Raw genomic sequence first — 13,512 nt, 5'->3', positions numbered from 1 at the left:
TCCTGGGTCCTTCACCTGAATGCTCCTGCCTAAAGTGTGTTTGTGTAGAGGGCAACAGACATCTGGGTCTCTCTGGATGAGGGGTTAGCAGACCCAAAGAAAGAGGAACTGGGCAGGCCCACAGGTCAAGTGGCTGGCCTAAGGTCCCCAGAGAGTTGATGGCAAAGCTAGCTCTGCTGGGCCTGGAGCCCAGTCTCTGCCCCACAGTGTGCTGCTCTTGCCACTGCCTTTCAATGGACTCAATCCTTTATTCCCATGTTTATTCATTGGACATACATTTATTGAGCACCTACTATGTACCAAGCACAAGTCTAAATGGGAACCACAGACAATTCAGGACAGCACAATGAGCTCTCTGATGTGGGGAGCACTGGGCACTGGGGGAACCTGGAAGAGGAGTCACTCCCTAACCTGGGGAGCTCAGGGGAGGCTTCCTGGGGGAGGGGAGGCTTGAGCAGAATCTAGAAGGTTGGTTAAGGAGTTAACCTGGCCAGAGAAGTGGGGGAAGTGTTCAAGGCAGGGGAAGCGGGGGACATGCATGACCCGTTCTTGGCAGTTCACTCGCAAAGTGTGCTCTCAAGGTGGTGGTCAGAGAGGGGTCAGCAGGAGCACGTCACAGTGGGCCCTGAGTCACATTAAGGAGCTTGGGCTTTGTCCTGAAGTTGGTGTGCAGAAACGGATGGATTGTAAGCAGCATTGGCAAGATGGCTTTGGCTGTGCTTTGGAGCATAGACTGGAGGACCTAGCCTGGAAACAGTTGCAGGACCCCAGGTGAGAAATGAGGAGGGTTTGCGTGAGGCCACAGCAGTAGAACGAGAAAGCAGGCAATGGGTGCCAGTGACAGCTAGCAGCATCGAGAGCTCTTGGAGAGTGGTTGGAGGTGGCCAGTGAGCGAGAGGGAGGTGTCTGGGGAGACTGTGGGTGGTAGCCTTCTCAGACATGGAGGAAGCAGGTAAAAAAACCAGGTTAGAAATAGAAACAACATCTAGCTTTGGACAAGGTGGGTTTAAGGTGCCTTTGGGGGACAGCCAAGAGGAGAAGAGCAGAAGACAGCTGGGTGCTTGTTCTGGCACTCCATGGAGAGCTCCCTCTAGGGTGGAGCCTGATATTTTGAATCAAGGGCAGGGATTATTAACTTCAGTTTACAGAAAAAGCTCAGTGAGATTAAGCAACATGTCCATAGTTACACAGCCGTGAAGCAAGGCTTGTACTCAGATCTTTGGATTTCAAGTTCTGTGGTGTCTGTGACCCCCAAGATGCTAATTCCCCTGCCCCAGGATGCCCCAGCTTTTGCAAGGGGAGGGGCATTGGGGAGGGGGAAGCCGGTGTCTGAATATTTTTCTGTCTCCTCTCCATGTGCCTTCTGCCTGAAATTGCATTTGCCCAGAACTTGCAGGCAGGGGCATTTCTAGGTGGCTTGGAGGAGAGAGATATTTTTATTTCTTGGTAACCACAAGCCCTCCACCGATGCGCACTCAGCACACTGGTGGTTGTCAATGTGTGAGAATTTCAACAATCCTGAAGTCGGCTGGGACTAGGCTGAGAGAGGCTGGTGCTACTACCATGGCCGCCTCAGGGACTCAAGAACTGAGGCGCCGGGGACCCCTCCGGCCTGGTACCCTCCTCTCATTCCCTGACTAGCTGCTTCTGTCTTTGTATAGGTTCTGCCCCAGAGTGAGGAGGTCAGAGAGGCCTCAGTCCCGGGAGTGGCTGAAACTTTCCACCTCTCGAAAATCAAGTGAACTGAGCTGGGGCCACAATAGCCTGGGAGCAAGGGGGTGTTCCAGTCCCGTACCTAGAGAAAATTCATGTCTTAGCCCCAGTAATCACATCCTCAGGGAAGTGTGCCTTGTCTCCCTTTTAAATCAGGCCTTCCCACCTACTGTGTCTCAGGGCTGTTTTTTTGGTTTTTTTTTTTGTTTTTGGTGTGTATTTGTCTCCTCCTCTAGACAGTAAGCTCCATAAGACCTGGACTGGGTCTGTTTCGTCTCCTTGGCATGTTTCCTAACTCCTGACTCATATTTGTCAAATGAATGAATAAATGAATGAATGCCCTTTAAGATCCCAGCTCTAGGCCTCACAGCAGAGATGGCTCTTGTCTGTTTACTGACTGTGCTCAAAAGCTGGCAGAATGTCACTTTCAATTCTGCATTTGGGGGAGGGAGGGCAGGGTGCACTAAGAGGTTCCTTTGCCTCCAGGAAACAGATGGTAAAAATGCTTAAAACATTGCCATTTCCCCCAGCACCCTCTGCGCCCCCACCCTACCCCACCCAGCCACAGCCCCAGCTCCTTCTCCCCTAGGGCTGAAATGGAATCACCCAGACGGGCTCTGATAGTCAATTCTCCTAACTCTGGATACCAAGCTAGGTGGGATGGAAATTCTGTATTCAGTGAACACAGAATTTCCCTCTTCTCTCCACAAACTTCCCAGCCTTCCTCAATCCTCTTCAACTGGTGTTCATACTCCTTTTTTTTTTTTTTTAAATACTCCAAACACCATTTCTCAGGCTGTAGCTTAACTCACTGTACTTCAGTCCCGTAGTAACATGTTCCTCCCGTGTGCCGGGCACTGGACCAGGCGGGGCGTGGAGGGAGTACACAGGTGAACAAGACAGGAACCCCCACCTCTAGGACTCACAGTTGATTGGAAGAAACAGACATGGCAGTCTACAACCTCAGTGTTGAGAGAAACCCGTTTGGCTGGAGAACCAGGCCAGGGCTTGGGAAGTAGGTGGCTAAAGGGTCTCAGGAATCCTCCTTTCTGAGAGGTGAAAGGTATTCAGGCAGAGGAAATGCAGAAGCAAAAGCACAGTTGGAAAGAGCTGGGCATGTGTGGGCAAGGACCAGTGGGTGTGGAACATGGAAGAGAGCCTGCAAAGGCTGGTGGGGCTGCTGCTGGAGGCTCTTGACTGTAAGGTAAGGAGACTGATCTCAATCCAGTGGGCAATAGGGAACCATTGAAGGTTTATGAGCTGTGGAGTAACAGACTCTGAGCTGTGCTTTAGGAAGGTTAATAGGGCTGTAAGGGGGATTCCCTGGGTAAGGGGGAGGCAGAGGCAGGGAGACCAGTGAAAGAGCTGTTCCCTTGGAGAGGGGAGCACTAATGGGCTGTGGGAGGGCAGTGGCAGTGGGGTTCTCCCATGTGATGAGTGGCCTCTCCTTCTAACCACCCCCTCAGCCTGAAGATGGTTTGCCTTCCCCACTTCTCTTTTTGTTTTCTGGTTTTTCCCAGTTTAAGCAAAGAAGGAAATTCACAAACAACAAGAGGCTCCCCCTTCCTCTCCCTCCTCCAGTTTGGCTCTCTCTTGGCCCAGGTTCTCCTCTGCTGGGTCCTAGTATCTGGGACCCCTCTGTAGGGTCTCTGACTGAGAGTCTCTCCTCTTGCTCCATCCCCGTCTTCAGATGTCCACCCTCCGGGGTCAAGGAGCTGTGCACAAGCAGTCGGTTTGTCAGTGAATCGTAGAAGCAGCCCTGATTTGTTCCTAGAAGATGCCTATCACCAAGGGACCCGCACAAGGAGGGGAGACCCTGCCCTTCCCCAAGAGAGCTCCCTTTGAGTGGGCCTTCAGGACCCACTAGTGAAATAACTAATGATCTCTTGAGGGTTGGCATATTATCCCAGCTCAGAGAGGATCGGTGAGCCCTGTCTGCCCCACACAGCTGGTAGATGCGGAAGGCGGGTGGCCTAGGGTTTTTCTTCAGTCTAGTGCCCCAGACACGGCTGGGGGCTTGGAGAAGGGAGAGCTGGGATCCCGTTGTGGGCTCTGTGCTGAGTCTCTTTGATTTGCAGTAGGGAAGCAGTCGACCAGAGAATTCTGGGGTTTACTCAGGGGGAGGGGGAGGATGTGGAGTCTGGACTCCAGTTTCCTTGATCTCCAGGGCTCTGGACAGGTAGCTGGTTATCACGGTGACATCCATAGTGCCCGGGAGGGGCCAGCGTCCCAGGGGATTCCCAGGCCCAGCAGGTGATTCGTGGGGCTTCCGTGACCTCATTGACAATTGCCCGGCCCTCCCCGGAGGGCGGGGCTCCAAGCACCCCGGTTGGACCCGGACCCCAGAAGACCGCCAAGTCCTGCCTTTGCCTGGCCCGGGATGAGCCATGGGACAACTGATCGCCAAGTTGATGGGCATCTTTGGGAAACAGGGTAAGAGGCGCAGGGGGCATTCAAGCGACTGCTTTACTCCAGCTCTCACCTGGAGCTCCCCGATCTGGGGTTGTCGGGGTGGATACGCTGGGGGACCTCGGACTCGGAGGGTCCTGCGTGGGCGCTCCTCGCCTGCTCCGCACCCTCCCCTGCTCCCTCCGCTCTTCGGGAGGGCCCCGCGGCTTCGGTGCTCCCCGGGGCGCAAGGCTGGGCGAGCCTCCTTCCTCCTGGCTAAAAGCTGCCGCCGGTTTCCTGCGATTGTGACTTCGCGCTCGGCTCTCTCCCCAGACCCCTTCTCTTGGCAAGCCCAGAGCGCCCCGGATCTTATGAACTATCACTTTTCTGGAAATGTGGAGCGAGGGAAGTGGGGCTCAGCTCTCACTGCCACTATCCGGGAGTGGCGCAAATGTCCGGGCCCGATGGGAAAGAAGTCTGTCTTGTTGGTTTTAGATGGAGGAGGCGGGAGGGGGCGCAGAAGTGGTCAGGAGAGCAGAGGACTCCCAGGTGGGGACACCTGTCTCCTTCCTGGGAGGCCTGGTGGGGCACACAGTCCCTTGGTCATCGGGTTTGGCCCTGACCCTGCCCTTCCCTCGGATGCCTTCAGAGCACAAGGTTATCATCGTGGGACTGGACAACGCAGGAAAGACCACCATTCTCTACCAGTTGTGAGTGACTCTGGTGGGGAGAGGAGGGGCCTGGGCCTTCCCACCAGACTGATAGGCATTTGGACCAATCACCTGAACGCTTCGCTGGGTACCCGCGTTCAGCTGTAGCCAGGAGGAGTGATGGGGGGAAGGCTGGTATGATCTTCCTTGTGTAGTAACCCCTCAGTTCAGTGGCTCCTCGGCCTGGCATTCGAATCCTGCACAGTATGGGCAACCCCACTGCTCCCCGCCATTTACCCCCGGCCCCCTGCCAAACCCGGTTGCGGCCTTGACGCTGTCGCAACCTGCCTCTTCTTCCTGCCTCCTTGCTTTTCGACCCCCCTGGCGGCAGCTTCTTCCTTTTTAACTCCTGCACCCCACCTTTGCCTCTTAACTGTCTCCCCCTTCTGCGGACCCAAAGGGGAGGGCCAGCTTGGGTCTGGCTGGGCTCCGGAGCTTCTGGTCTAGCAGAGTCTGGCGCTCGTGCTGACAAGTATCCATCGGAGCGTTTCCCGATATTCACTCTCTGGATGGCCTCTCTCCCGTTTTGGAGCCTCCAAAGTCTTTACTTAGGACAAATTTTCCCCTGAAAAAGTGATGTATGTAAATGGTTTTTTAAAAATTAGAAGAAAAGCAAAATCCAAACAGTACAAGAGCATATAGTGAACAGCAAGTTTCCCTCTGGCTCCCAACTCCCAGGTTGACTTCACAGACCTTCCAGAAGCATTCCTTACACATAAAAACGTGTGTTTTCTATGTCACTTTAAACACAGCACCTCTCTGTTGGCCCTCACTTGTGTCTGTCTCGTTTTTCCATTCCCTTGCTGCTCAAAGTGTGGTCCGCAGACCAGTAGCATTGGCATCACCTGGAAGCTTGTTAGAAATGCAGAACGCTGGGCCCCGGCCCACACCCGCCGGATCAGAATCCGTATTTTAACAAGACTCTCAGGTGATTGAACGTGCAGGTGATATTAAAGTTTGGGGAGACGGCTGTGATGAGTCTCCCCTGTCTGGGGTCCAAGCCCAGGCAGGACTTGGTCTCACTCCTGCCTGCATTCCCCCGGGGCCAGGAGAGGTCAGGTCAACCTGGGCTGAGTTGTTCTGGGTTAGATTCAGCCTGACTTGTGAGCAGAGGGGTGGAGGGCCAGAGCTGGGAGTGGACCGGCCTGAGCTCTTGGTACCTGCTCCTACCTCCCTAGCCTGATGAATGAGGTGGTCCATACGTGTCCCACCATCGGCAGCAACGTGGAGGAGATTGTTCTGAAAAATACCCACTTCCTCATGTGGGACATAGGGGGACAGGAGGCTCTGCGCTCCACCTGGAACACGTACTACTCCAACACTGAGGTGAGGAGGGCACTGGGACTAGAGGGGCTGTGTGATTTTAGCCAGACCCTGAACCTCTCTGAGCTTTGGTTCCCCCGCTTGTGAGATGGAGATCATAATAATGACCTCCCTGAGTTGTGAAAATTAAATAATGAAACAATAGCTAATGCATATGTGTCAAATACTTAATGCAGCACAGTGCCTGTTAAAATTTTTTAATACTTCCTGGCAGCTCTGTCTGCTTGCTGGCAGCTTTCTGTTTGATGCACTGAATGGGGCAAGCCCTTTTCTCCAGGGGCCTTACTTTCTCACTGCGGCAGTGGGAGAATTCAGTGGTTTAATTCTGGAGTGAGATGGAGCCGAGTTCAAATTCTGGCACTGCCGTTCACCAGCTGTGTGGCCGAGGGCAAGATACGTCATCTCACTGGACCTCAGTCTCCTCATTGGTAAACGGGGATCACAACAGTTCCAGTGCCACAGTGTTGCGGCGAGGCCAAAACGGAGTCATGAATGCCCAGTGCTTCGCGTAGCCTCTGGCACACATCAGAGGTTGTGCTGTGTGCTCCCCATGTTTGCATGGAAAAGGGAATTAAAATGGGACTACGACACTGAGATCTTGAGACTAGACAGTTTGTTTTCTGTGGGGTTGGAGTCAGGGCAGGCAGAGGCCAGTGGGGGAGCACAGTGGGCAGGAGACACATTCACCAAAGAGAAAGCCCACCACTCATGGTTCCCCTCTGCTGGCCAGTTCATCATCCTTGTGATTGACAGCACGGACCGGGATCGCCTGCTGACCACTCGGGAGGAGCTGTATAAGATGCTGGCCCATGAGGTAAGCCCAGTGCAGATGGGAGAGGGCCCAGTGTCCCAGCTGTGTGACCTCAGCCTACCCCTGAGCTTCTCTGAGCTTCATTCCTCATGCCCCAGTCTCTGAGAACCTCTATCCCAGGAGCTTGGGCGGGGCTAGTTTATCCCAGGTGAGGGGCAATGATGTCCTCAGCATAACTGATCACAGAAGCCAGAGCTGCTGGTTCTGGTCCTGACCCCACCTCTCACTCATTGTGGGACCCCAGACAAGTCACTTCACCTCTCTCAATCTCAGTTTCCCCAAGTATAAATTGGGGAGGATCATTAAAATCCTACCTCATGAGATTGTTGTAAGGATTATATGGACTGGTTGGGAGGCATTCCACAGGCCGTTGGTGGCATTTGATGTGGTTGCTAGTGTCGGAGCTGGGCCCCCATCCCCGCCCAACCTGGGCATGGGCCTCTCTTACCGGGACAGCAGGGGAGCCAGGCAGTGGGAAGGGAGGCTGGGCCCTGGCAGGCTGACTGGGGCTGGGCTCCTCTGTCCACAGGCTCTGCGAGACGCTTCCGTCCTGATCTTTGCCAACAAGCAAGACATGAAGGACTCCATGAGCACCGTGGAGATCTCCCGATTCCTCACCCTCAGTGCCATCAAAGACCACCCATGGCACATACAGGGCTGCTGTGCCCTCACTGGGGAAGGGTTAGTGACTGCCCCACCTGCACCTCCAGAACCTGGCCCCACCAATGGATGACGAACCATCAGAACCTCCTGCTGTCTCTCTCCTGTCAGAATCTGGCTCACAGATAGCTCCTGGGCCAAGCCAGTGGAGCACCTACTCACAGTTAAGAGGCTGTGGGTAAGCGGTGAGCAAGACAGAGTCCCTGCTCTCAAGGGGCTTGTTCCAGTGGGGAGAGAGGCGACACTCCACCTACACACAAACATTTTAGGTACTGATAAATGCTATGAAGAGAGTGAAAGTGGGTAACAGCGGCAGGGATGGGTCTGACTTAGCTCTAGTGGTCAGGGACACCCTCTACTAGGAGGTAACTTTTGAGCTGAGACCTGAATCAAGAGGAGACAGCATGGGAAGAGCTCGGGGACAAGCCTTGCAGGCAGAGATCACGGACTCTTTCTGACCTTGAGTTTCCTTATCCCTAAAGAGGCGGGTAATTACCCCTGCGCCCTCCCAGAGTTTCTGGAGAGAGTAAATGACCCCATTCAGTCAACATTAACGTGCACCTACTTTGTGTCAGGCCCTCTTCTAGGCACCGGAGAAACAGCATTGAACAAAACAGACAAAAATCCCTGCCCTCGTGGAGCTTATTTTCCAGTGAGGGGAAACAGACAATAAACAAGAAAAATAAGGAAAATATATAGTAAGTTAAAAAGGGATGAGTGCTAAGTGGAAAAGTCAAGTAAGAAAGGGAGACTGGATGGAGGTGGGGGCATGTTGTAATTTTACATAAGGTGTCCAGGGAGGGGCCACCGAGAAGGTAGCTGCTGAGTAAACAGCTGGAGGATGTGAAGGAGCTGGGTCACCGCCACGCAGAGGGCCTTGCCTCGGGCCCGGAGAATTCCCTTCTCTCTTCCTTCTCAAGTGGAATCACAGCAGGCTGAGGAGCTGGATGCCTGGTTGAAGAGGCGGGGAGCCTTTAGGCAGATAAGCCCAAGGAACTATGCATTTCTGGCAGTGTCCTTGCCACCCCCTGGGTCAGGAACCCCCCTCGCCCTCCCAACAGTCGGCTCAATTCAACCAGCATTTCCTAAGTACCTCCCATGTGTCATGCACGGTGTTGGGTGGTACAGACATGACCAAGATCCCACCCTTGCTCTGGAGTTGCTCACAGTCCAATGGGAGAACTTGCTTCCGGAGCCTCTTCCTAGGCCTTTGAAGTCACCCTGACACTACCCCCAGTGATGGGAAGAGGCAGTGGAAGCTTGCCCAGAGACCTTGCAAAGGTGGGTCTCCAGGACCCTTCCTCAGGGAAGCCCTCCCTGACTCCCAAACATCCAGAGGCCTGTGCACGACTCCTTCCTAACTGTTATCACAGTATGGTTAGAGAATTATTTGTTTCATCATTTGTTTTACATCTATCTCCTCTGCCAGACAGTAAGCCCCAGAGAGTGTGTCTGTTTTTTCACCAGTAACTCCAGGCACAGTATCTGATGCATAGTAGTTCCTCAGTCGGTTTATGTTTGTTGGTTGACTGAATGACCGGATGTAACTTCGGTCATCCCCTCAGTTGGCTCCGGGCACGGGCTGAGCGCCTGAAGGCCATCATCCTCACGGGACATGCTAATCCTTGCCCTGTTCCTCCCTCTCTGCAGGCTGCCCGCCGGGCTCCAGTGGATGCAGTCTCGGACCACTGCCAACTGATGTCCCAGCCTGAGGCAAACCAGAAACTTTGGGGGTTTTGCAATAAGTACGTGGGTGGAAAACCCAAGGGACTATTTATTACTTTTCTATGATTCTCTGGTGGGACCAGGGGCAGCTGCGGACAGCGAGACTGCCGCCGTCTACACAACCCCCACCGAGGAGCCAGACTGTGCACCCTGAACTGCTGCAGGCAGGACGGCAGAGAGAGCCGCCCCTCGCTCCAGGGGAGCAGGCGTCCTTGCAGACACCAGGGAAGCTGTTGGATGTGTTTGGAGACTAGGAAGTAGAGTCTCCCCGCGCCCCGCGCAGCCCTCCTCTCTGTAGGAAAAATGGAGGCAGGGGGTGGGCAGGGAGCTGGAACTACTTTTAATTTCCTAGAACCCCATCCCAGCTTCCCGGCCCTCAGCCATCTTTGGGCAAAGGAGATTCCAGAGAGGTGAAGGGGGTGGGCTCAAGGGAAGGAGGGCAGAGCCAAAAGCTGGGAGGGGAGAGGGAGGAGGACAGGACGTCCCAGGCAGGGACAGTCCTTCGTACTGCAGGGTGATCCGCTCCTCCCTGGCCTTCCCATTCCCTCTGAGATGCTGGCTCTGACCACAGCTTTTGAGCTTTAAGCCACTCCATCCTTTGCGCTTCACTCCCAACGTCCTTCCAATGTGAATCCCACTCCCAAATGTCCCAGATTCCTAGTGTCTGCTTATCTTGTCTGTCTTTTTGTAATGACTTTTTTTTTCACATTGTATTAGGATTTTTAGAATGATTGAAGACATGCCATTGAAAACTGATCATCTCTTATTTCTGCCTGCTTCTTCTGCCTGTGCCTCAAACTGGCTTTTGTTTTTTGTACAAAGCTCTCAGGCAGGGGGAAATCCACCTTGGCAATGGAGGGCGGGCTGCCTCAAGGTTCCATCTGGCTGGCGGACTGGCTCCTTGGCCCTGGGTTCTACGGTCCACTGCCAGGTGACTGACACCTGGCTTGCCAGGACAGGGAGCTCTTGGCTCTGCCTGGGCCTGCGGAGGGAGTAGTTTGATACTGACTCATGGAGGAGGGGAGTACGGGTCCTCGGGTTGGAAAAGCCCAGGAGTCCCATCTAGGTAGAGGTGGAGACAGGATGGAAACCCAGGCTGCCCATCTGTATATAGGTAGCAGTGCTATTACCCTGGAAGACCTGGGATGGCCCTGGGGCCAGTGGGTCTCTCTCCTTCCCAAGTCAGGCAGTAGACATCTAGGCGAGAGTCTGGACACAGATATAGAGATCCCAGGAAGAACTCAAGAATTCTAGCCACCCTCACTCAGATTCTGTGTTCTTTCCACCAGGTTACCCTGGCACAGTCCTCAGATAAAAGTACAATAGAGAAAAGGGACTATCATTGTCTTATTCCACAGAAATTCATCCTAATGAAAAGCTTTTGTTGTCTTGGGGGTATAGCTCAGTGGTAGAGCATTTGACTGCAGATCAAGAGGTCCCCGGTTCAAATCCGGGTGCCCCCTCTCCGTTGCGGATCTTTACTATTTTTATCTCAGTCCCGCGGTCACCTTTTAAAGTTCCGTTGCAAGCGAGAGGGGGCGCATCCTCCTGCCGACGTGTTTTGCAGGCGGGTGAGGACGGAGGCTGGGGCCCTGCCAATGCACGTGCTCAGCCTGTGTGCCGCTAAGCTCGGAACGCAGTGCAGATGAGGGCCGGGAGCTCCGGGTCGACCCTTGGACGGTGCGGACGGCCCAGCCCAGTAATGGTAGGGCGGAGGCGGGCGCACCCTCAGCTTGGCCTGCCGGGTGACCCGACGGCTGTTCTCAGTGAGCGAGGCTGTTTCCAAGGGCGGGGCTTGAGCTGGGGCGGGAAGGCTCGGAGAAGCTCACAGGAGCGTGTGGGACAGAGAGGGGTGGCGAGAAGCGGTAACAGAGCTCTAGCCGAGCAGACGGGGACGCCGGCCCATAGGAGCGCCCCCGAAGGGAAGGATCTCGAAGGATCTCGAGGGACTTCCCCTTACATATCCCCAAATTGGGTTTTCTTACACCATCAGTAGAAATCTCTAACTCAGAGCTTCAGGAAAGAAACCCTGCGTCCAGGAGAGCAATCTGAGATTTCTAATCTTTTCAACTCTCGTTAAAGTAGAACCTCACTTCTGTTCGTGAGCGTCTTAGGACGCCTGCGCAGCAGCAGCAGCGCCAAGAGACTACCCACGGTCGCTTCGCAGACGGAGGGGGTATAGCTCAGTGGTAGAGCATTTGACTGCAGATCAAGAGGTCCCCGGTTCAAATCCGGGTGCCCCCTCGCCGTTAGCCTTTTTTTAGGTCCCGAAATCCTTGTCTCGAGCTACGATTTATTTTAAAACTTTTAATTTTTTTCTTCCACATTATGTTGACATTTCCTCCGCCACCTCTCTTTTGGGCAGACAAGGAGTGGTGAGACAGTGCAAGCAAAGGGAATTGTTAAGCAGTGGCTCTCAAAATGTGGTCTTGGAACCAGCACCACCACCTGGGAACGTGTTAGAAATGCAGCTTCTCGGCCCCATCCCGGAACCACTGAAGTAGAAACTTGGAGGTGGCGCCTAGAAAGCTGCGTTTTAATAAGCCCTCCAGGTGATTCTGATGTGCGCTCCAGTTCTAGAGGCTTACATTTAAAAAAAATTTACAGGTCATTTGCTTCTAATTATTTTCAAGTTGCTGTTTCAGCCTAAGCCCGTATAAGAAATCTTATAAGACAGATTGCGGGCACCCTGGACGGAGGCATATACAAAAACACCGGGGCTAGAGCTGGAATTCTGTCCCGGGACCTCTCACTTGACTTCCCGGAAGGCAGGGGCGTGTGGCCCCGCCGGGCCAGAGCCGGGGGTCGCGGACAGACCCAGACCTGGGTAGATCTGGAGAAGCGAGGGAAACCGCAAAACACACGCGTTGCTGCTCCTCACGTGGCCGCTAGAGGGAAACAAGAAGCCGCAGCTGGAAGCGGCTGCCTATTTGATCCTACTGGAGAGTCGACGAATTCGGGATTTAAATTAGACAACAAGAAGAACTTACAGACAGTTCTTGACTTGTCACATTGTAAGGGAATAGAGGGCTTAAGGTTGGAGGAGGTCGTTCCTGGGACCCTGGGTCCTGAGGAAGGAGGAACTGGGATTCTGAGAGCTTAGAGTCTTCTTCTCAGGTCCTCTCTTTGGCCTCAGTGTCAGGGAACTCATCCCTTCCAGCCCGCAGGGTTCCTTCTGTCCCGACGCATGTCCCTCTTCCTGGGGAATTCCCCAGTGGCGCTCAGCGTCCACGCTCTTCCTCTCCGCGATGTCCAGTCCCTAGTCCCCAGCCCCATAGAAGCCAGGGTGCCCCTCACCCCTCACTCTCCCACCCTCCAGCGCGCCAGCCCCTTGCCATCGCACGAAGTAGGTCAGGGGAGGGAAGAGGCACCTCTGTGTCCTGACCTGATTCCCTGCCGTCTATTAAATCTCCTAAATTGCGGGTATTTTTATTCTGTCCTGAAAAAAAAAAAAAGGATCAATCCCCAGAGCCTGTTACAAGGTGTGGCCGGTGGGGTGAGACATCTCCTTGCTTTGAAGATTGATTGGGTGGGGCCCTGAGCAGGCCTGGGGTCCCCAAAGAGGAGAGTGACCTCGGTTACTTTCTGGGGTTGGGTAGAGATCCAGGCTATTTCAAAATAGGCGTGAGGCAGGCCCCCTCCACCACATGTCCCCTGGATTGGGGGGCAAGATTGTGCTGGGGGGGGGGCGGGATAAAGCGGAGAGGGGTCGTGGTGGGGCGGGGGGCGGAATTTGGGCCTCTGCTGGGCAGAGAAGCTGCAAGGGAAGATTTCTGGGGTGGGAGTGGGCTTCAGAAACCCACAGAACTCTAAGGAACAGCGCAGAAAGTCTGGAAGGCTGGTAGAGCTGAGTCGGGGGTATGGCAGGAGCCCACCGCCGGAGGAAGGGGCGCCAGTCGCTTCCTGGGGTCTGGCCCCCGGGTCTTCTCTCCGCGGTTTTGCCCGGGGGAGTGGAGGAGGGGAAGCGAGGCAGGAGCTAAGGTGCTGGGGGTGAGAGGGAGCAGTGATGCTCTACAGGGGTTCTCCCAGCCCAGGGGCCCCCGCCCTGTCCCCCTGCTCCGCCCCCGCCCCCCGTCTTGGGAGCGGCTGCGGGCGCCCTCCGGGAGCGCGGGGCGGGCGGGGCGGGCTGGGGGAGCCTGGGGAGCTCCGGGCGCCGCGCCCCCTCCCCGCCCCGCCCCCGCC

The 13,512-nt window shown here is 54.8% G+C and overlaps 1 protein-coding gene and 2 non-coding genes across 9 annotated transcripts; all 3 read left to right on the top strand.

The window, feature by feature from the left end:
- The first annotated feature begins 2,716 nt into the window (after nt 1–2,716).
- On the top strand, nt 2,717–10,086 carry ARL5C (ADP ribosylation factor like GTPase 5C). 7 transcript variants are annotated; one of them, XM_046674567.1, is made up of 7 exons: nt 2,718–2,917; nt 3,881–4,146; nt 4,751–4,811; nt 5,990–6,137; nt 6,865–6,948; nt 7,475–7,626; nt 8,181–9,236. In XM_046674567.1, the coding sequence occupies exons 2-7, from the start codon at nt 4,101–4,103 to the stop codon at nt 8,302–8,304; spliced, it is 615 nt and encodes a 204-aa protein (XP_046530523.1). In that variant the 5' UTR covers nt 2,718–2,917; nt 3,881–4,100; the 3' UTR covers nt 8,305–9,236. The 7 variants fall into 7 exon arrangements, 5 of the variants coding, with proteins under 5 accessions (XP_046530525.1, XP_046530523.1, XP_046530527.1 ...); XR_006890497.1 differs by lacking the exon at nt 8,181–9,236 and adding an exon at nt 9,256–9,319 and having other exon boundaries at nt 2,721–2,917; nt 7,475–7,790; XR_006890498.1 differs by lacking the exon at nt 8,181–9,236 and adding an exon at nt 9,256–9,310 and having other exon boundaries at nt 2,721–2,917; nt 7,475–7,783.
- Nucleotides 10,087–10,721: 635 nt separating this feature from the next.
- TRNAC-GCA (transfer RNA cysteine (anticodon GCA)) lies at nt 10,722–10,793 on the top strand. The gene has a single exon. It is a non-coding gene; the product is annotated as a tRNA-Cys (tRNA).
- Nucleotides 10,794–11,502: 709 nt separating this feature from the next.
- Nucleotides 11,503–11,574, top strand: TRNAC-GCA (transfer RNA cysteine (anticodon GCA)). Its single transcript has one exon. It is a non-coding gene; the product is annotated as a tRNA-Cys (tRNA).
- The last annotated feature ends 1,938 nt before the right edge of the window (nt 11,575–13,512 follow it).

Source organism: Equus quagga, chromosome 11 (assembly GCF_021613505.1).
Source record: "Equus quagga isolate Etosha38 chromosome 11, UCLA_HA_Equagga_1.0, whole genome shotgun sequence".
Classification (NCBI taxonomy): Eukaryota; Metazoa; Chordata; class Mammalia; order Perissodactyla; family Equidae; genus Equus; species Equus quagga.
Note: the sequence above shows the minus strand (reverse complement) of the source record. Positions and strands in the feature narration are given on the sequence as shown.

Bases quoted from the DNA above. Each gene is read 5' to 3' on its own strand.
- ARL5C (XM_046674567.1), top strand. From the start codon at position 4,101: ATGGGACAACTGATCGCCAAGTTGATGGGCATCTTTGGGAAACAGG. The intron at 4,812-5,989 runs GTGAGTGACTCT...CTACCTCCCTAG, and splicing joins ACCACCATTCTCTACCAGTT to CCTGATGAATGAGGTGGTCC. The intron at 7,627-8,180 runs GTTAGTGACTGC...ACTTTGTGTCAG, and splicing joins TGTGCCCTCACTGGGGAAGG to GCCCTCTTCTAGGCACCGGA.